At 41.0% G+C, this 21,033-nt stretch overlaps 1 protein-coding gene across 4 annotated transcripts in view; it reads left to right on the forward strand.

The window, feature by feature from the left end:
• Positions 1-21,033, forward strand: part of gtf2h2 (general transcription factor IIH, polypeptide 2) — a 39,298-nt gene that overhangs the window by 13,423 nt on the left and 4,842 nt on the right. For all 4 annotated transcript variants that reach the window (XM_041186313.1, XM_041186315.1, XM_041186312.1 and 1 more), the window contains 8 exons: positions 2,441-2,495; positions 4,317-4,422; positions 4,617-4,707; positions 12,745-12,832; positions 17,424-17,531; positions 18,815-18,878; positions 19,520-19,623; positions 20,816-20,918. In XM_041186313.1, coding sequence (XP_041042247.1) covers positions 2,441-2,495; positions 4,317-4,422; positions 4,617-4,707; positions 12,745-12,832; positions 17,424-17,531; positions 18,815-18,878; positions 19,520-19,623; positions 20,816-20,918 — 719 coding nt within the window. The remainder of the gene's footprint in view (positions 1-2,440; positions 2,496-4,316; positions 4,423-4,616; positions 4,708-12,744; positions 12,833-17,423; positions 17,532-18,814; positions 18,879-19,519; positions 19,624-20,815; positions 20,919-21,033) is intronic.

The following is a 21,033-nucleotide window of genomic DNA, read 5'->3' on the forward strand; positions in this document are numbered from 1 at the left end:
TGTGAATGAGCTCTTCCTAATTTCACTCCTAAAATGCCTAGCTCTAATTTTATGTTTGTGCCTCTCTCTTTCCTACTCCTCCAGCAGAGGAAATGGTTAGTTGTTCCTACACAATTAAATTCCTTCATAATTTTGAAGGCTTTAATTAGATCACTTCTCAACCTTCTGAACTTAAAGGGAATACACCCCAAGCTCATTTCCTAATTTAAACCTAGGCCTGGTATAATTTTGTGTCCATCTGGCTAATGTTTAGTACGTATCAAGCATGTTTAGTTCATATGAAATAAGTTCTGTACCCTTGCCACTGCTCTTATCCCCCTTTCTGGTTACTGTCTAATGTTCAATCAGTTTGTTTGCAATCTTGGTGCCATCCAAAAATTCCAGTGTTCTTATGTCAGCCTCCTATCTTTCATCTCCCATGAACCTCAGTTCATTGAAAATTCTGCTGCCTGTTTCCCAGTCCACACAAAATGTGTTCACACATCACTAATTTAATTTGATGCCCTAATTGGGGAGGCAGTGGCATAGTAGTATTGTCACTGGATTAGGATTCTAGAGACTCTGGGGAACTGGGTTTGAATCCCACCATGGTAGATGGTGAAATTTGAATTCAATAAAAATTTGGAATTAGAAGTCTTATGATGACCATGAAACCATTGCTGATTGTCAGAAAAATCCATCTGATTCACTGATGTCCTTTAGGGAAGGAAATCTGCCATCCTTACCTGGTCTGGCCTACATGTGTCTTCAGACCCACAGCAATGTAGTTGATTCTTAAATGCAGTTAGGGATGGGCAATAAATGTTGGCCTAGCCAGTGGCGCCCACATTCCATGAACAAATTTTTAAAAAAATCAATGGAAATAATTTTGCACTATGTACTCTCTCAAACCTTTTCAAAATGTTGAATTTTAGCTCACTTTCACCTCTGAGGCTGTGGATTCAAGCCCAATTCCTAAGAGTTAAGCACATATCTAGACACTTCACTGCAGTATTGAAGGGAGTATTTCCCTATTGGAATTTTTTTGGTGAAACTTTAAACTGAGATTCTGTCTGCTGTCTCAGCTGTATGCTAAACATGGTACTATTCCAAGAGGATCAGGGGATCTCTCTTGATATGTAGGTCAATACTTATTCCTCAACCCATATGAATAAAAACATCTTATCTAATCATTTTGTGGGACCTTGCTGTGCATTAATTGTTTACTGCATTTCCCTGCATTATTTCTTTGTAACACTTCAAATGTATTTTGTTGGCTGTAACATGCTTTGGGATGCCAGAAAGTCATGACAGGCACTATGTAAATGCAAGCTTTTATTTCTATCTGATCCCCTTAATCCTCTTAGCTGTGTGAATATAGTCTTCGGCTTTTCATGGCCCTCATCAGAACTATATTCTCTTATTCCTCGTACCTTTCTAATGAACGTACATTGGACTATTAGTATAATTTTCCCTTGTGCATTCTAACAGAAGCACAATTTGTGTAACAAATATGTATCATTCCGAATTTTATTTCACTTAACTTAAATCAACCTGATCAGTGCAATTAATTGTATTATAGGGACTTGTAGACTTAAGTGTTTTCTCCTTTGCCTTACATTATGGGCCCAGCAGTAGTTTATTCCCTATGAGCCTTTGGACAAGGGTCTTACATAAGAAATAGTAGCAGGAGTAGGCCATTTGGCCCCCCAAGCTTGCCCCACCATTCAATAAGATCATGGCTGATCTGCCCCAGGCTTTAACCTCTCTTTCGTGCCAGCTCCTCATAGCCCTCAACTCCCTGATATTTCAAAAATCTACCTACCTCCTCTTTAAATACTTTCAGTGATCTAGCCTCCATAACTCTCTGGGCTAGAGAATTCCAGGCATTCACTACCCTCTGAGAGAAGAAATTCCTTTACATCTCAGTTTGAAATGAGGTCCCCTTTATTTTGTAACTATGTCCCCTAGTTTGAGATTCCCCCATGAGTGGAAACATCTACTCTGTCAAGCCCCCTCAGAATCTTGTACGTTTCAATAAGATCACCCCTCATTCTTCTAAACTCTAATGAATAAAGGCCTAACCTGTTTAGCCATTCTTGATAAGTCAACCCCTTCATCCCAGGAATCATCCTAGTGAATCTCTTTTGAACTGCCCCCAGTGTCAGTATACCCTTTCTTAAAACTGTACACAGTACTCCAGGTGCAGCCTCACCAACACCCTGTACAGTTGTAACAAGACTTCCCTATTTTTAAACTCCAACCCCTTAGCAATACATGTCAAAATTCCATTTGCTGCCTTAATTACTTGCTGCACTTAGATGCTAACCTTTTGCATTTCATACACAAGAACTCCCAGATCCCTCTGTGTTACACTGGTGTTTCAGTTATGTGTTGCATGTTTTTCTTGGCAGCAAAATATTGTCAATTACTAATTGCAATATTTTGTTTTTATTTTAAGATTGGTATTGTTACTACAAAAAACAAAAGGGCAGAAAAACTTACTGAACTTGCAGGTAATGTAGTTTATTCTTATGTGTTTCATATTTTAAGATAGTATTGAAGAAGTAATTATATGAAGTGTAAATTCAACTACATTGCATTGCAAAATTTTTACCCCCCGCCCCACCCAATAATTTTGCACCACTGGTCTGCATGCCAGTTCTCCTGCTCCATGCAAGCAGTGGGTAGCCTATTAAGGAAGTTAAAGGCCTATTGAGGCTGATCGAAGGGGGATTTTCTGACCACCATTTGAGTTTAATGCCAGGGTTCAGAATCCCACAAGAAAATCCTGCCCATTGTAAAATTAGATTTAAAAGCTTGCTGAAGAGCCAAAAGAGCTGGAAGCTAGAACTCGCCTCTTCTAATCTTGAGCATTTTTTCATTTCCCTGCCTACTTTGTGAATAGAACTTTTGAAATATGCCTTGCGAATAATATTAGCGGATTGCATAGCAATCAAGTGAACTCATAATTATACAGTGTTTCAGAAAGATCTATGTCCAATTTGGTCAGCTATTATGTGTATTCCTAGGATCATTTTGCTTCAAATTTGATAATGTGTAGTGTATTTGTGCGCTGTCACAAAGTTATTAGGAAAAATTACATGAAGTGGTATTGTGAATCCTTTTGACCTGAAAGCAGCACAGTAAGGAAAATTTGTAATTTTAAAAAAATGTTTGTGGAGTCTGTAACTGTTTCTATACGTCCTTTTCCAACAAATATTCTGGAGAATTTGCATCAAATGTAAAGGGATCAATTGTCATTTTCTTGGATAATAAATACTGGTCCATGTGACCTGGCGGCTCTTGATCTGGAAGCAGTACCAACAGGAAGGAAGTTAAAACAGAAGTGGTGTGGCCAGACACATAAGAGTCACAAACAAGAGAGCTGGGGATGAAGCTGATCAGCACAAAGATGCAGACACAAAGAGAAAGAAGACTGAGACAGGAAGAGGAACACAAAATTTGTGAGGAGAAGCCAGCCAAGCTCTTATTAAAAAAAGGTCAATTTTCTGTTTGGCAGTAAGCAGAAAAATAAAATTCCTGAAGCTCTTGGGGCAGTGATGTACAAGCAAGCTAAAAGGGACTGAATGCGAAAGAGTTGAGAGATTGTATCAGAGGACGAGATTGTGGAACACGTTGCTTGTGGTCGATTGAAAAGAAACTTTGGAAAGTTACACCATCAAGACTGACGTGATCTGAGTGAGAGTGTTGGTAGACATGCGCCGTGTCAGTGCTAACCATTTCTGGGGACCCCAGATGGAATATGACTGCCAGTGAATGCGACTCAAGGGTTGGAGTTGGAAAGACAGAATTGCACGTGGTGCAACATTTTGTGGGGAAATATGTGGGTGCTTGAGGTCGCATAAAACTTATCTTTGTTGTGTTTACCTTTTTCTTTGAAGTATCACTTGCCTGTTATTTCATGTTTAATTTGTTTGTCCTGATTTGTGTTAAAGTAAAAATTAGAAAAAGTGAAGCCTTGTTGGTAATTCATTTTGGGGTCATTTGGTAAATTTGATTATTATGGTTTACGGTTCCACCACGGGGATCGTAACAGCATCTACCATACACAGTATGTTTCATTTAAAAAGAAAATGAGTTGAGCAGGTTATCTTCCAGGGCTACTTCTACTATGTTAATGTTTTAACTCAGCAGAAATTTACTTTAAGTCTGATGTTCCTGTTGGACCAATTGGATTCACTGATACCATGCAGCTTCTCATAAAAATTTATACCAAAGCAGGATACAAATTCCAATATTTTGTTTATTTGAGACATACAAGTTTTCTAATCCCTAGCATTGAGGCTATGATTTTGTCATTGTTTTTGGATTAGGAAATCCGAAAAAGCATAAAGAAGCTTTGAAGAAAGCTGTAGGTATGCCATGCAGTGGAGAACCTTCACTTTACAATTCACTCACCTTGGCCATGGAGACTTTGAAGTAAGTGTTTTTGGAAGTTTAACAGCTTTTTGATTTCTAGTCCTCTCCCCATCCCTCGCCCTTCGTTTTTCTGTTTTATTCCTGTTTGCATGTTGTTTTTTCACCTGAGATGGTTTGAGCTGTATTTTTTACAAAATTTTGGACTAGATCAGTACAGATGACATCATCTTAGTTTTAACTTTTCTCCCCAAAAGGCACATGCCAGGACACACCAGTCGTGAAATACTTGTCATTTTTAGCAGTCTTACTACATGTGACCCATCCAACATTTATGACCTTATTAAGGTAAATGCTTCATATATTTTGTTCCTAAGAGGTAGAAGTAACCCATGTGTACCTGGCTTGGTGGTTTGTGTGTGTGTGTGTGTGGGAGTTAACTAGTTCTTGTGCCTTGGCATCCCAGAACCTGGGCTCCTAATTTAGTTTCTCCATATGACATATCCCCCGTTGGTAAGTGTAATTTGGGGGAAGTGATTAGCTGGGTTGGACATTTTCACAGAACAACTGAATAGAAAGAAAATTGAATATTGCTGAAAAAATAGACTTTTTTTGTCGAAGTTTTTCATCTTGCTCTTATCAGGACAATTCGCAAGATAATACCAATGTCAGGGGAAACAGCATATTTATACTGTAAGAGAAGAGAGTGCTGATTGGTTGACAAGTGCACTTTGGTAGAGGCATTGTCATGGAGAATGACCTGTGATGGTGACTGATAGTTAACTGCTAAGCATTGTTTGAAATTTAAATCAAGCAGCTTGACTTTGATTAGTCAAGACATTGCCGTGGGGAATGAACCAGTGAATGGCTATCACTTATTTTATTTAAATGAAACAGGTGCATTGTGTGTACATGTTCTTTCTGTCTGCAAAGAGCAGGGCCCTGTGTATTAACATACGTAGCTTCCAGTACATGCAAATGTGTCACACTGCAAGCCAGACTGACTATCTTAAATTGGTTGTCAGTGTAATTCTTAACACACTGAGGATTATTTAGCAAATGTCCAATTGCGGAATCATATCTCATGTTGGACACTGTGTTTTGAGTTTTGCAAGCATGGGCTGGTTGGGTATGGTCCATGCCTTTCTGTTGCAGACAGTGGAAGGGAAGTGCTGTTTGGTACAATATTCCAGTCTTTGGGACGTACGGCCTACATACCGAGCATCACACTGGCACTGAAATTCGTATATCGCATTACTCATTTGTGTGATAGGCAGAACACCTTTTTTGGCTTGATGGCAGCATCCTCTTAGTGGTGAATACCCCACTTGTGTTGCTACCACATAGTAGCAGCAACAGCTAGTTTCGCCTGTTGCTCAAATTTTTGAGATACCTTGCCCTTCCAGGGTAACCTAAGGTAAACTGGGTACTTTTCAGGGGCCGAAGTGATAGCCTTAGGCCTGTTCGTGAGTTTGGGCAATATACAATGTGAAGTGATCTGATCAGGGCAGCCATTATCCCGCATGATGTCTTTGATGTGCCCTATTTCAGCATCAAGCTTGCATGGTGAGCAAATGTCTCGCACCCTTTTTATTAGGTTGCCAATAAGGCCAATTTTATAGCGCATGGATCTGTAAGAGTCCAACACATGTATTGACTAGTGAAGGTAGGCTTGCGGTAGACTGTGATAGAGTGCCCCTGGCAGATATCTCAATCATAACGTCATGAAAAGGGATTTCATTTGACTGCTCCATTTCAAAGGTGAATTTGGAGTCCATTAAGACATGCAAGAAAATTGTTCCATGCAGCTGCCGATTTAAATATTTCAAACATATATCATCCACATATAGCAAACATGCAAAAGGTAGGAGGTTAGGTGTTATTCCATCGAAGAGTTGTTTCTTGTGGAACCCAACAAAGATGTTTGCGAGAGCTGGGCCCAGAGGGGATTCTATGGCTATTTGGGCATACACGATGTCATTAAAACTGAACTCAACTGCGTGAATTGCTGAGTTCATAAGTTCAATGAATACTGATTCACACAATAGTGGTTTGTCTAGATTGCCATGCTATTGCGCTGCAGCGCAAATATTTATGCCTTCCTTAAGTGGAACATTGGTGAATAGACTAGCAGTGTCAAATGAGCACATGGACACAGCATTGCTATCGATATGCAAGTCCTGTATGATGTTTGCAAATGTGAAGGAGTCTTTCACTGTGTATCTGCAAAACTTGCTCAAAACTGGTTGCAACATTTCGCCCAACCATTTGGCCAATTCATGTTGTGCAAAACCGGTCATAAGTAAAATAGGGCATAAAGGAACAGCACTTCTGTGTGTCTTGGGCAGCCCATGCATATGCAGATGCAACGAGCCATGATAATGAACCCTGTCATAAAAATCACGTGGCAGCTCATTGCTCTTACACATGTCCAGCAAGCATTTTTATTTTAGCTTGCTTTTGAGCAAGGCTGTCCGGTGATGTTGAGCAGTAGGCCCAATGGACACGCATTTGAATCGTTATTAAGAATGGTGTGAATTTTGTTGATATAGTAGCGCTTGTTAATGTTGACTATTCCCGCTCCTTTGTCAGATTTACTGACGTGTATGTCCAGGTTGGCTTATGGCCTCGCAACGCTGTAAGACATTTGCGTTGCTTGTGGAAATCAGACAGGTTGTTCAGAATCCCGCAATATGCATGCGCTAGATCAGCTAGGCGTGCTTTCAAGGATTCAGCATCTTCAGTGGGCGGTAGTTTGTGGCGGGATAGTTGGGAGTAGAGGAGTTCAAACTCTGAAAATACCTCTTCCTGTTTGATTTGGGATGAAAGGCACACCAAAATTGAAACCACGCGCAAGAATAAACATCTCACTTTCTAAGAGTACATGGTCAGAGTGATTTGAAACATGTTTAGTGGCATCATTAATTGCGTTGCCAAACTACTTACACATGAGTGAGATTTTGGTACGGATGTATTTCAAACGGGTACTGTTTATGGCGCGGTCAACTATTGAAGCAATATAGCGGCATGAACAGAACAAATCAAAAAAATACCATACCCAACCAACCCATGCTTGCAAAACTCAAAACACAGAAATGTGATTCTGCGACTGGACAACATTTGCTAAATAATCCTCAATGTACTAAGAATTACTCTGACAATCAATTTAAGTTTGTCAGTTGGGCTTGCAGTGTGGTACATTTGCGTGTACAGGAAGCTACATATATTAATACACAGGGCCCTGTTCTTTGCAGATAGAAAGAAAACGTACTTACATTGAGCCTGTTTCAGCTAAATAAAGTAAGTGACAGCCATTCGCTGGTTCATTCCCCCATGGCAATGTCTTAACCAATCAGAGTCCAGCTGCCTGCTTTAAATTTAAAGTAACTCTTGGCAGTTAACTGTCAATCACCATCCACTGGTGAATTCTCTATGGCAATGCCTCTCCCAATCAGAGCCCACTTACCAACCAATTAGCACTCTCTCCTCATACAGTGTAAATATGTTGTTTCCCCTTGCATTGGTATTTTTTTGTGAATTGTCTTGATGAGTACAAGACAAAAAGCTTCAAAAAATTAAACAATTTCTCTCTCTTTTCAGCAATACTCTTTTCTCCTACCAAATGACTAGAAAGAAAATTGGAGGGTGACTCAACCTAAGCTACTTTCCCACTTCTCTTAGAAGATCCGGGGCTGAATTTTACGCGCAGAAATCGGATTACTGCCATTCCATGCATATATACAATCTACTTCATGATGTCTGGTAGTGAACCCGACATCAACATGTCAGTCTGCCATAATACGGAAATTAGGCTGCACCAAAGTCGGCACCATCCACTAAAACTAAATTAATAAGCTATTAAGCTTGCTAAGAAGCTAATGGCCACAATTTTGCATTGCCCACACCATAATGCATTGAGTGTACAGGAAACATAGTCAGTGGGAGTTACGTTTTTTAACAGTAAGTGTTGCAAAGGTGGCATCAAGGCTGCAAACAGGATTATGGCTGACTTCAGCAGAACAGGGCTGGGAGACCCTGCTGGTGATGATAGTTAGGATTTTCATTCGTTTTAACACTGTATCAGGGCTTTTCCTGAAGGAAGGGGTCAAAAATCAACATTTTGCACTACAGGATTGTGCTCAGCATCATTTTTCCCAAATGAAAATCGTGCATCCAGTGAGAAGGAAAAGGAGGGTAGGTGGCCAGGGACAGGTGCACCCTGTAGTCCAGAAAAGGTGGGAAACCTGCTGCAGCGCAAGGGCCAGATGAGGGGAGGCAGCAGCAGCAGGCAGACGGAGGAGAAGGCAGTATCCTGCAATAGAGTCTACCAGACAAGGATGACATACAGATGACAGAGCAGCAGTGCCTCTGAAAACTCCAGTTGTCCAGGGAGATAGTCACAGCAATCCATGACATGCTGGCTGCCTATATTGCATCCAATTGTGTAGATGGGCACCTGATACCTGAGGCCTCGAAGGTCACAGTGGCCCTGAATTTTTTCATCACAGGGCCCTTCTAGACCTTAGCTGGAGACCTGCGTGGGATCTTGCAGCTGGCTGGCCACCACTGCATCAAGGTAGTGGCTGATGTCCTGTTCAGGTGTGCACATGAATTTATTTCATTTACTGATGACAATGCCAGTCAGGCTGAAAGAACTAGAGGCTTTTACAGCATTGCTGGTTTTCCAAAGGTGCACGCATGTGGCCCGTAAAGCGCCTTCTGGATAGCTGGGGTCATTCATAAACAGAAAGGGATATCATTCCCTTAAAAGTACAGCTGATATACAACCACAGGCAATGCATCATGCAGGTTTGCACATGCTTTCCAGGCAGCAGCCACAACACCTACATACTGAGGCACTCCTAAGTGCCGCGAATGTTCGAGAAGCCAAGCTTTGGATACCTTCTTAGGAAATGGCTGATGAAGCCAGTACTAAACCCAAGGACAGAGGCTGAGAGGAGATACAATGAGAGCCACTCATCCATCAGGATGTGCTAATCATTGGTTTACTCAAAATGGGATTCCGTTGTCTAGACCGACCAGCCGGCGTTCTGCAATATGCATCTGAAAGAGTGTCACTAATGGACATGGTATGCAATGCACAACCTGGCCCTGCAGAGAGGGGAAGCCCTGGCAGATGACAATTTCATAGAGAGCCTCATCCTCTGACGACTCTGATGAAGAGTGGGGGAAGCTATGTCAGCCAGGTGTGTATGCCGGTCTGCAGGAGGATCTGGATGGCAGGCTGACAGAGATGCACTAATTATGAGAAGGTTCCATTTGCGATATATCTGCAACACACCAACACCTGGCCCTTCCCACCTTCTTGTCTCTCATGAACATAGGGGTCACATCTGCTAACATAGAATCAACAAATAATGCCATGAAGGGGGACCTACATGAACACAAGCTCCCTTAACATCATTTAGTCCATCTGAATCAAAACCATCACATTACACACCGAATGCATCAGTGCAGCCCGAACATCATGTTCAAAGAACATTTATTTAGTAACATGAGAAAACTGCATTAGTCCAAAGTGACATATGCAAAATTGCCACAGTGAACCCATGTGTGATTAATGAGGTGGTTTCTTAAATCTTTTCCAGGTGCTACAGTGTGGTGCTTTCCACACCCCCCACCCACTCACTGCAACCTGTGCTGGACACAGGCTGCCAACCCTTGTAGGCCTTTGCGTGTGATGACTTTGGCGTGCGTCCTCTGGTCACCTGAGGTTGTGAGGACCCGACGTTGTGGGAGTCTTCTGCACAATGGCAGGAGGCTCACCTGTCGCCGTGGCACTCGGAGGCTTCTATATCAATGGCAGAGGTATGGAGGAGAGGCTGCCCCCATCAGAAGCACCCAGAGAGATGCCCCCCGATGGCGGCAGCAGCAGCTGCCCATCTGCTGCTGTGAGGCCCATTTGGCCCTCTGCTTTCCTGAGAGGAACCAGGTCCTGGATGTGATTCCAGGCTGTTTGTCCCTTTCTCTTGGCCTCTGGGCCCCGAAGCTCCAAGACAAGGCGATGGAATGTAGGTCAGCACACTTGCTCTGTATCCCATTAGTGAACTGCTGTGTTTGGCACTCCTTGACCTTCAACGGAGGAATCCATGTGTTCTGTAGAGTTGGTGATCGCAGTGCTCATGGCCTGCATGGACCCGTGCCAGTGCGTGCAACCCCTCTGGAATGTGTCACATCTCCACGCACCTTGAGCTGTACATCTAGTATCTAACAGACGACTCCAGAGACTCTTCATCTGATGGGGTTTGGCATCTAGGTGGCCCCTAAGACGCCTCCAATTGTCAGAGGCCTGCTTCATCTTGTTCTGTGACAACTTGTCTTGCGACAATGATGTGCGCGCACTAGCGTGTGGATCTCTTACAGCTGGATCACTCATTCCCACCGAGGTGCGTGCATCTGAGCTGGTGCTGGGTGTGAGACGAGGAGATGTGATGCTGTGCCCTCTGAGGCTTAGCCGTCATCCTTGGAGGTTAGTGAGGGTTCCTTGGGGCAGGTGGTTGCTGATGTTTGCTCTCTAGGGGAAACAAAAACAAAGAGAATGAGGGGCATCATCAATATTTGAGGTGAGTTCAGAGAGACTAGCTTCTTCAGAACACACTGGCACCATTTAGGAGTTGGTAGGCAGTATTTGAACCTTAGACCCTTCCATATTCACACACCATGCTCCCTGAATTGTGCAAGCCTCCACAGACCAAATCCATCAATACCACCTTCCTGACAGCCTCCTCAGTTTCCATGACAGTTGCCCCCACCCCGCTGTAGCACAATTTGCAGGATTGAGCTAAGATCCCTTGGGATCTCACCACCCCGGGGACTTCCTTTACTGCCTCAGCCAATGGATCAGATCCAGTGGTGGGCGTCGTTCCAGGAACTCCTCCTGTAGCGGGGTGAAGATGGGCAGGTTAGGATTACCATCTCCAGTTCTGGCCCTTTTCCTCTCATTGTGCACCGCCTTCTCCTGGAAGTGAAAAAGGACATAGTCATTGCAATGTTGTGCTTCAATCATACCTTCAAATGTGTGGTCAGCATATACGTTGTCGGGGCCAACATTTCTCAATCCTCCTTGCCTGCTAACAGGTTACCTCTGCTACGACCTCCATCCAGGCTGATTTTTGTCTGGCTAGGAGGTCTCCTCTTTCCGTATTATGGAATGAGGACCTCCCACCCATCTGAAAGCTTAGAGAAGACTTGCAGGGAGTCGTCATCAAACTGTGGGGCCGTCCAGAGTCTGGAACCCTCAGCAGCTGGTGTCCCATTCTCTACCCCGTCTATGGAGAAACAAAGAAAGATAAAGGATTGAATTTGAGTCTTTTCCTAGACACTTGCTACTCATAAGGGGAATGGGTCAGCTGCGCTTAAATGTCCTTTCCTCCCTGGCGAGTCCTGAATGATTCACTACTAGCATATAAATTAACCCACATGTAAAATCAAGCTCTTACCTGCTGCAATCCTTCAAAGAATTTAAATGGTTTCCTCCAAAAATCTTCAGCCTCTAAAGTATGATTTGTGCTGCACAGTCCTGTGTCAGGGGTGCTTTTAAATGGGTAGACGTGACCAACTTCAGGTTCACAGCCTGCCTGCCCCCACCCCACCGAATGGCTTACCTTACATTGTTGATGGGTCATGCTGCCCACGGTTTCTCACTGCAGTTGGCCAGTGTCCAGCTGGGGGCCCACTAATTGGAGAAAAGATGCATTATCGGGTGCCTTTCAAAGGCAGGGGCAAGAATTGGCGATCCACCCACTCCTTGTTGGACTCCCGCCCATCACTGAGAAAGCAAAAAATTCACCCCCCATTGTTCCTGTACTCAACCTAAGGTGGATTGTTGTCATTTCGAAATACAGCGATGTGGGGAAAGAGCCGGGAATGGCTCTTTAGAAGCTGGTGGAGATGCAATTGAAATATTTTTTCATTCTATGGCTGCTTCAACAAGTGGAATTCTCAAGAGGCCTGGTTGCTTGTTTTGTGCTGAGTTAGTGATCTCATCTGGGGTGATGGAAGAGATGCTACGTTTGGCTTGAACACCATGGATCATGAAGGATAAAATTAAGCAGGGTTTCTACCCCTGATTGCTATCTGGCATACTTTTGCTGCAAGTTGCAGACGTGGGTGGTAAAGGGGAATGGTTTTTGCTAAACTTTGACCTTCACTGTGGTTGAATAGCTTACTTTTTCACACATGAACAAGGACTACTATGGAGGGTGGTTGGTACCTCAGCAAAAAATCAATGCCTTGAGAAGAAAAAAAGCTGGCAGAAAAATGGAGTTGAGAAATATTGCTCTAATTTGTTAGATTTTCGTTGCAGCATTTTAAGGTTTTTGATAACAGTACTGCTAATCCAACATTTTTTTTTACTTTATGAAGTGCTTGAAGACTGCTAAAATCAGAGTGTCTGTGATTGGTCTGTCGGCAGAAGTTCGAGTTTGCACTGTTCTCACCCGCGAGACTGGTGGTAGGTAATCTGTACAATCTGACTCATCTTGTTAGAGTTAGAAAAGAAAATGAGAAACATTTCTTAAACATTTCTTTAAATCTCACCTAATCTCTCAGTTGTTAAGACAGCGAGTGGCTGAACAATATAGACCAAGAGTTTCCTAAGTTTGATCTTTGGCCTGTGCTGACTTACCTGATTGCAGCCAGGCAGTTGGAAGTGCATTACAATTGTTATCCATGCTCTTCATTTAAGAAGAGGAAATTTGGGATAGTTTCCTGCTTTTCATTGATATCTAGAGCCCTCAGTTTAAAATGTGTGTCTGAATATTCGATAATTAGAGAATTGGGCTCAGCTATGATGTCCCATGTGCTCAAATAGTCTGCCAAAGCTCACTGTTTGGCCTCATATATGGGCAGGATAGTGGAAGGTAACTGATATCTTTGTGTTGGTATCAATCCTTTCAGAACCAGGGAAGGGAAAATCTGGTGGAAAAATAAAAAGAGCTTGTTTTATTAATTATCTGTAAATGTGGTGAAGAAATTAGTTCTGGTGAATTTATTCTGTCAGCTACGTCTGAATGAATGCTTTACCTCCCATCAAAAGTGACTTCTTGGGAGTAGAATGTTGTTGAAAATTGGTTTGTATAGTGATTCTTTCATCCATGCAAAAGGAAATACATTTTTAATTTTTCTAATACACTGGTTTACTTTTGTGACTGCTTAACTTGAAATATTTAAGCAAATTACTTAGCATGTAATGACCATCTGACTAACTTTAAACCATTAAGTCAATATTGCACAATAAATACTTTTTAAAATTGTTCAATCATGTAAAATATTTTTCCTCATATTCAATCAGATCAGTAAATCTAATATTAATTGTGATTCTAATTGTGTAATTCTTTGATACCTGGAATCACTATTGCCATTGGGAAATTTAATTTACTGTGAAAACTCAAGTAAAAGTCAAATTTTTGAGACCAGTTTTTTAAGCCAAAAGTCATGGGGTCAACTTTTACACGAGTAATGTTTTTGAGTGATTGACATACATGCTTGACTTGGTCCCAAAAAAGACTGTCGCAATGGAATAAAGCAAAAATGAAAAACACTAAAAAATTTGTATTAATTCTCTAACATTTATTTATTTTATAACATTACAAACTATATACATTTCATCCAACACAACATAAATATATCCAATAATGTTGAAATCTTTCAAAATCACTCTGATTACCACCTGAATTAGCAACCGATTTGTCCCAGTAGTATGGTTGCATAACATCATCATCATCATATGAATTTTTCTCGTCTTCATCACCATCATCATCATCATCATCATTGTTTTAGTACTGATAAGTGATAATGGATGCATTGGGCATCTTTCAAAATTCTATAGATTCTGGAATGGTGCTTGCAGATTGGGAGGTTGCAAATGGAACCCCACTGTTTAAGAAAGGAGAGAGAGAGAGAGAAAATGGAAAACTACAGACCTGCTAGCCTGACGTCAATAGCAGGGAAAATACTAGAATCTATTATAAAGGGATGTGAGAACTGGACACTTAGAAAATAATGATCTAATTGGGCATAGTCAACATAGATTTATGAAAGGGAAATCATGTTTGACACACCTCTTGGAGTTTTTTGAGAATGTCACTGGCAGTATAGATAAGGGGGAATCAGTGGATGAGCTGTTTTGGATTTTCAGAAGGCTTTTTGATAAGGTCCCACACAGGAGGTTAGTAAACAAAATTAGGGCACATGGGATAGGGTGTAATATTTTGGCATAGATTGAGGATTGGTTAACAGAAAACAGAGGGTAGGAATAAATGGGTCATTCTCAGGTTGGCAGGCTGTGACTACTGGGAAACCACAAGGACCAGTACTGGGGCTCCAGCTGTTCTCCATCAATATCAATGATTTGGATGTGGGACTAAATGTAATATTTCCAAATTTGTAGATTTCCCAAAACCAGGTGGGAATGTGAGTTGTGGGGAGGATGTAAACAGGCTTCAAGGGGATTTAGACAGGCTAAGTAAGTGGGCAAGAACATGGCAGGTGGAATATAATATGAATAGGGTGAGGTTATCCATTTTGGTAGGAGGAATGGAGGTGCAGAGTATTTCTGAAATGTTGAGAGATTGGGAAGTGTAGATGTCCAAAGAGACCTGGGTGTCCTTGTTCAAAAGTCACTGAAAGCTAACATGTAGGTGCATCAAGCAATTAGGAAGGCAAATGGTATAGCCTTAATCGCAAGGGGCTAAGAGTACAAGAGTGAAGATGTCTTGCTGCAATTGTATAGAGCCTTGGTGAAACTGCATCTGGAGTACTGTGTACAGTTTTGGTCCCCTTATCTAAGGAAGGATGTACTTGTCATAGAAGGGAGTGCAATGGCAATTCACCAGACTAATCCCTGGGATGTCTTCTGAACAGAGATTAAGGAGAAAGGGCCTGTATTCTTTAGAGTTTCGAGAATGAGAGGTGATCTCATTGAAACTTACAAAATTCTCAAAGGCATAGAGAGGGAAGATGCAGAAAGGATACAGAAAGCACCCTTGCTGAGTGCTCTGGAACCAGGGGACACAGTCTGAGAATAAGGGGCAAGCCATTTAAGACTGAGATGAGGAGGAATTTCTTCATTCAGAGGGTGTTGAATCTTTGGAATTCTCTACCCCAGAGGGCTGTAGAAGCTGAGTCATCGAGTATGTGTGACAGAAATCGATAGGTTTCTAGACACTAATGACATCAAGGGATATGGGGATAGCACTGTAAAATGGCATTGAGGTAGATCAGCCATGATCTGTTTGAGTGGTGGAGCAGGCTCGAGGGACTGAATGGCCTACTCCTGCTCCTTTGATCCTATGTAAATTCAGCACAATCATTCCACATGTAATAGTCCTTGGTACCATCGAGGATATTCTTAGAAATGATTTTTTGACAATATTGGGATCAAGTTCATTTCACGCATCTATGACCCATTGACATAATTTTGCTAGTGTGGGTACTAGCACATTTCCACCCTTAGTGAATGTCTTTCACCTTCCAGCATGCAAATTGTTCCAAATCTTTTGTATACTGTCCTTGAGAGATTTATTTATACACACATCCTAGGGCTAAACAACACATATAAGACTGCTGGGAATAACTGCCATGTCAGTGTCGGTTGATTTCACATCATGACTTCATTGTTGAAAAAGTGGGATTTGAAGAAATTCCAGACGAGCTAACTGTGTAGTCTTCTTGGTCTCAGGTTCCACGCTTCTTTGATCCATTTCTTGAAACCATCCATCCATCTTCATCCATCCAGCCTTTCTTGTGAACAAGGAAAATAACAATCTTTCTGAAACCTCTCTTTGGTGACAGTTTTGTGCTTGAATATCACCATCAGCTTTAATTTTATGCTACCTGCCATACAAGATGGAACTACTGTGAACCCTGTCTTCCTGTGGCCAATTGTCTTTACACAGATGATTTTTTCACCAATCTTGGTCTTTTTTGGCATGTTGAAGTTCATCGGTGTTTCATCTGTACTTGCAATGCAAGCCAGCAATATGCATCCTTCTCTCAGTCGGATGAAAAATGGCGGAATTTGATTTTTTTTTTTCATCGAGTTCAGGTGACAGACTCTTTGTTTTCTGACAGAGTACTAAATCATGCTTTTTCATGAATCTTGTGCATCATGCGGCACTGAGTTCTGGAATGCCATCTTTCTTTGCTTCTCTGAGAGCGATGAGTCGGATGGCTCTGCAGTGATAATATTGTTTTGCTAATGCTTGTTAACCCATTCTGCTACTTTCTTTCTCCTGGTGAGGCCATTGCTTGATCTTCCTCTGCTGGCACATTTATTTTTCAATATCTTTTCTAGTTTATTTGATGTTTTTCTCCAGTCTCTTTTTTTTTTGCAAACATTAAACTCTCTTGCTGTTGCACAATTATTAGTCTTCTTGGCGAATGCTATATCTTTCATTTTAAATTGAGCTGTGTGCTTATTGTTCTTTCTTGAAGGCATTGTGATAGATCGCGTGGTACACACTAGTCTTGCCAATTGGCTGGGAGATTGCCTATAGAATTGGCAGAGGGGAAACTTAAAGGTTCCTGAGTGTACCTTTAAATTAATGAACCATGGTAATTGCTGGTAAGTAAGTAAGTAATCCTCAACAGGGTTTGATTTTTGAGAAGCCAGGGCCAACTTTTACAAAAGGTATATGAAAAGTTCAAATTTTTTTAAGGCCAAAAGTCATGGCGTTGACTTTTACACAAGATTAACTTTTACACGAGTACTTATGGTGTCAAACTCAAAATACAGCAGCATGTAGTTCCACATGTATTGTGTAAAAGCTGCGTTATGATTTCACTCTTGCAATAGCTGTGTCACTCTGGGCAAGTGGCAGGCAGAGGTAGGGTTAGGCACTGAAGTCAATGTTATGAACTTTTTACTGCCAGATTCTTAGTGCCAGTGACAAATATCACTGAAACCGATCACCTGTTCTTTTGTTAATACTTAGTGTGGAGCTGAAAGAGACCAGGAAAGCAAGATTAAAAATGAAAAAATCTAGTTCACAAAATAGTAGCATCTTAAATGTGTGATTACTTTTTCTGTGGTCCCTTTATAGGTACATACCATGTTATTTTAGATGAGAGCCATTTTAGAGAGCTGCTTAGTTATCACGTGAGACCTCCACCTGCCAACTCCAATTCAGAGTGTTCTCTTATTCGTATGGGTAAGTACATTCTTAGTCAATTAATCTGTTTCATACATGATAGTCTTTTTGTTCTTTGTACCTTGGAATGTTGTTTTTGTATGCAGTAACTGTAAAAGTGATCTTCTCGGTTTATTTCAGACTATTTTAGGACAGTGTTAGTCCAAGGAATTCAGTATTCATTGGGCAAATTCTTTTCATCAATAACACTTTTTCACACTCATGTGAAATTTATTGTGAGGCCTTGGAAGGCATTAGCACGCAGCAACAAAAACAAAAGTATCTGGAAAACCTCAGCAGGTCTGACAGCATCTGCGGAGAGGAATACAGTTAACGTTTCGAGTCCATGTGACTCTTCATCAGAACTAAGAAATATCGAAATGAGGTGGCATATAAGCTGGTTGAAGGGGGTGGGACAGGTAGAGCTGGATAGAGGGCCAGAGATAGGTGGAGGCAAAGAAGAGATTAGCACACAGCATCTTGATACACTGCTGAAGTTGCATTTTGTGAGAGGAAATTCATTGAGGATAGTTGTTTGTTCTGAGGCTTGAGAACAAATGGCCTTTTCTAGGATACTAGAAAGTAAATATTGACTAGATATTCTTACCATGTGATTCAGCCCTTACCTGATGTTCACACATGACAGTAGAAGTCACTGGATAATGGCCAGAAGTGGAAGCCCTTGTCAACTTCACTTGCTACGCCAGGGATCCTCTTTATGGTGACCAAGCATCATTCCTGCTAAATTATCTAAAATTAGGCAACAAACCTGAGATGTTCGTAGCCTGTGTGCCTCAGCTGTTCACAAGATAAACAATCTGAACTAAAGGAGGCATTGCCAGTTTACTAATTTAGTTAAAACAGAGTCCAATAGAAACTCAATATTTCCAGCTGAAACTTCTAATTCCTAGGTGAAATCTACTAACAACTTCAGCAGGCCTGATATCCTGTGAAAGTTGATTCACAACACAACAACCAAGCTCTGGATTCAGGGTGTGGTTAAAGTAAGTGTTTGAATCTGACAAGTGCAATGGGATGTTGGTGCATACATTGAGTTTGCCGAAGCAATGGACTTCTATTATAATTAGATTTTGTCTTGCAGAGAGAGAATTTATATTTTTTCAGCCCTGAGAACATTTCCTGTTTGCTTTTTCATTTGATTTTGCGGATCATGGTACTTCTCATTTACACTGGCGTTAGCATTAATGATTAGGCAGGTTTCTTGATAAAATGTATTTAGCTTTGCAAATGAGATGTTTTTGATTCTTAAATAGAAATAAAATAATGAGTTTTTCTGTTGTAAGGTTTCCCCCAGCATACAATGGTATCTTTATCAGATCAGGATGCAAAACCATGTTTCAGCATGGCGTAAGTATGATTAATGATTCGCAGCAGTATGGAACATTATATGAATTTATATTTAATGCAAACTCTTAGTTTGGTAGTTAGCTAACTAAAGTGATTCAGTTATGCACATCTTTGGTATGTTTTTAGCACTGTAAGAAATTAATGCTTCAGATTTAACTGTACAATGGTGATTCGGGAAGTTGAACATTGTTTTGAAGATTTTGTTAGTCAATTGGCTTAGGCTAATTTTTTATAATTTACTTTATTAGAAATAGTGATTCTTATTTTACATTATTTTTAAAAATATATTTTGGGTCAGTTTCCTCCCTTATTTCAGTAATTTGATTTTCTACTTTGCCTAGCAACTCTGCAGCCGAGACTTTGGGCAAACTGCTTTCAAGATGCTGCTTGTGCCCCCTGATACCAGGTCAAATTTTCTCACTCCTCCTCCTCTCTGAGAGATGTTGCTATGCCATCTTGATGTCTCTCTCCCCAATGATTTCGATTGGGAACTGAGCAGAGTAGAACATCAATCTGTATCCCCCTTGCTCTGCACTGGTCTAGACATGTTTTCTTTAAGGTCTGGAAATTTACAAATTTTATGCTGTAAACTGGTTGTAATTGTGTTATTAAGTTAATTAATTAACTTCTTGTATTTTCAGACATTTAGATAGCAGCAGTGGACCAGTCTTAACACTTGGTGGATATTATTGTCCCCAGTGCAGAGCTAAATATACTGAACTGCCTGTGGAATGCAAAGTGTGTGGTGAGTACTTTTACTTACAAATTTAAAGGTATGGTTGAACAGATCAGTTTTTAGGAGATGTTTGAAGGCAGAGAAATAAATAGCAAAGTAAAGTGCTTTTGGGAGAGAATCATGTACACCAGTCACTTTGGTTTAGATTGTGGAACAGAGGAAATGGGAAACGGTCAATAATCTTGGAGTCAAAGGGGCAGAGTGTGGAGATAGAAACTAAGGCTGGAATAAATCACTCAGAGCAGTCAAGTGAGAAGATGGAACTTGGTTTTGAGTATACATGCAGAAGCTAATCCTGTACTTGCGGATAATATGGAGAACGGTAACCAGTAAATGACGAAAAGGAGAGAACAAAAAGCGGAACTCTGAGGCACTCAACAGATGACCATGTTGGGATAGGATATTGTTTATCCGAGATTATGCATTCATTAACTGCACTGGGGCAGATAAGAATGAAAACTTGAGGAAAGCACTGCCATGCAGATAAACTGGAGGAATGCCAGCAGAGAAAATTGATGTGGTCAGTATTGGCAGAGAAGTTGAGGAGGGGCAGTGAGTCATGGTCAAGAGCTATTGTGACTTTGACAAGGTTGATCTTGGGTGCTGAGGGTAGGTTGAACAGTGGAGTGGAGGGATCTGAACACAGAGCAATGAATAAAGAATTACAAAACAAAACCCCAAATGGTACATAAGCCCTAAGCTAAGTTACAAACTAACTGTTTCAATGTGACATTACCGTTTAACTTTGAAAGGTCTTTTGTAGGCCAAATAGCCAGGCTTCATGGATACCTTTGCGATATGTGATCAATTCCTAATCCATTGATTGAGCATTGATTACAGAAAAGTCAGCTCTTTATTAATCTGTTTCCTATTATATTCTAGGAGGATGCACATACAAATCCAGTGTATGAGACTTGCCCTAGCGCAGCTGTAAATCTATCCTGATGTATAATATATAGTTTTGCTATCTGTTTTGTAGCTCTGTGCGCTTATGTGTTCTGTTGTCTTTTTTTTGAATTATGGTATTTTGATAAAGTGAATTTTACACATTACAGGGCAGAAATTGTTTTTGAATATTTGTGTACTATTATTAATAATATTTTTGTACTTAAACTGGTGTTGGCCTGTGCAAACAATATGTTAAGTGTACCTGAAGGCAGCATCCCATCCATAACTGGAAGTTGTTTTCCATTTACTTTAGGTCTTACACTAGTGTCTGCACCTCATTTGGCAAGGTCTTACCACCACCTGTTTCCATTGGATGCATTCAGAGAAACTTCCTTAGAGGAGATTCAAGGAGAAAGGTATGTAAAGGACACTGTGCCGTTGAAAAAGATTAGAACATTTTCGTCCAATAAAAATGGAAAAATAGTCTCAATATTGTTTTCCTCTTAAAATCAGTCCTCATTTATCAGAGAG

The sequence above is a fragment of the Carcharodon carcharias genome, chromosome 4 (genome assembly GCF_017639515.1).
Source record: "Carcharodon carcharias isolate sCarCar2 chromosome 4, sCarCar2.pri, whole genome shotgun sequence".
NCBI lineage: Eukaryota > Metazoa > Chordata > Chondrichthyes > Lamniformes > Lamnidae > Carcharodon > Carcharodon carcharias.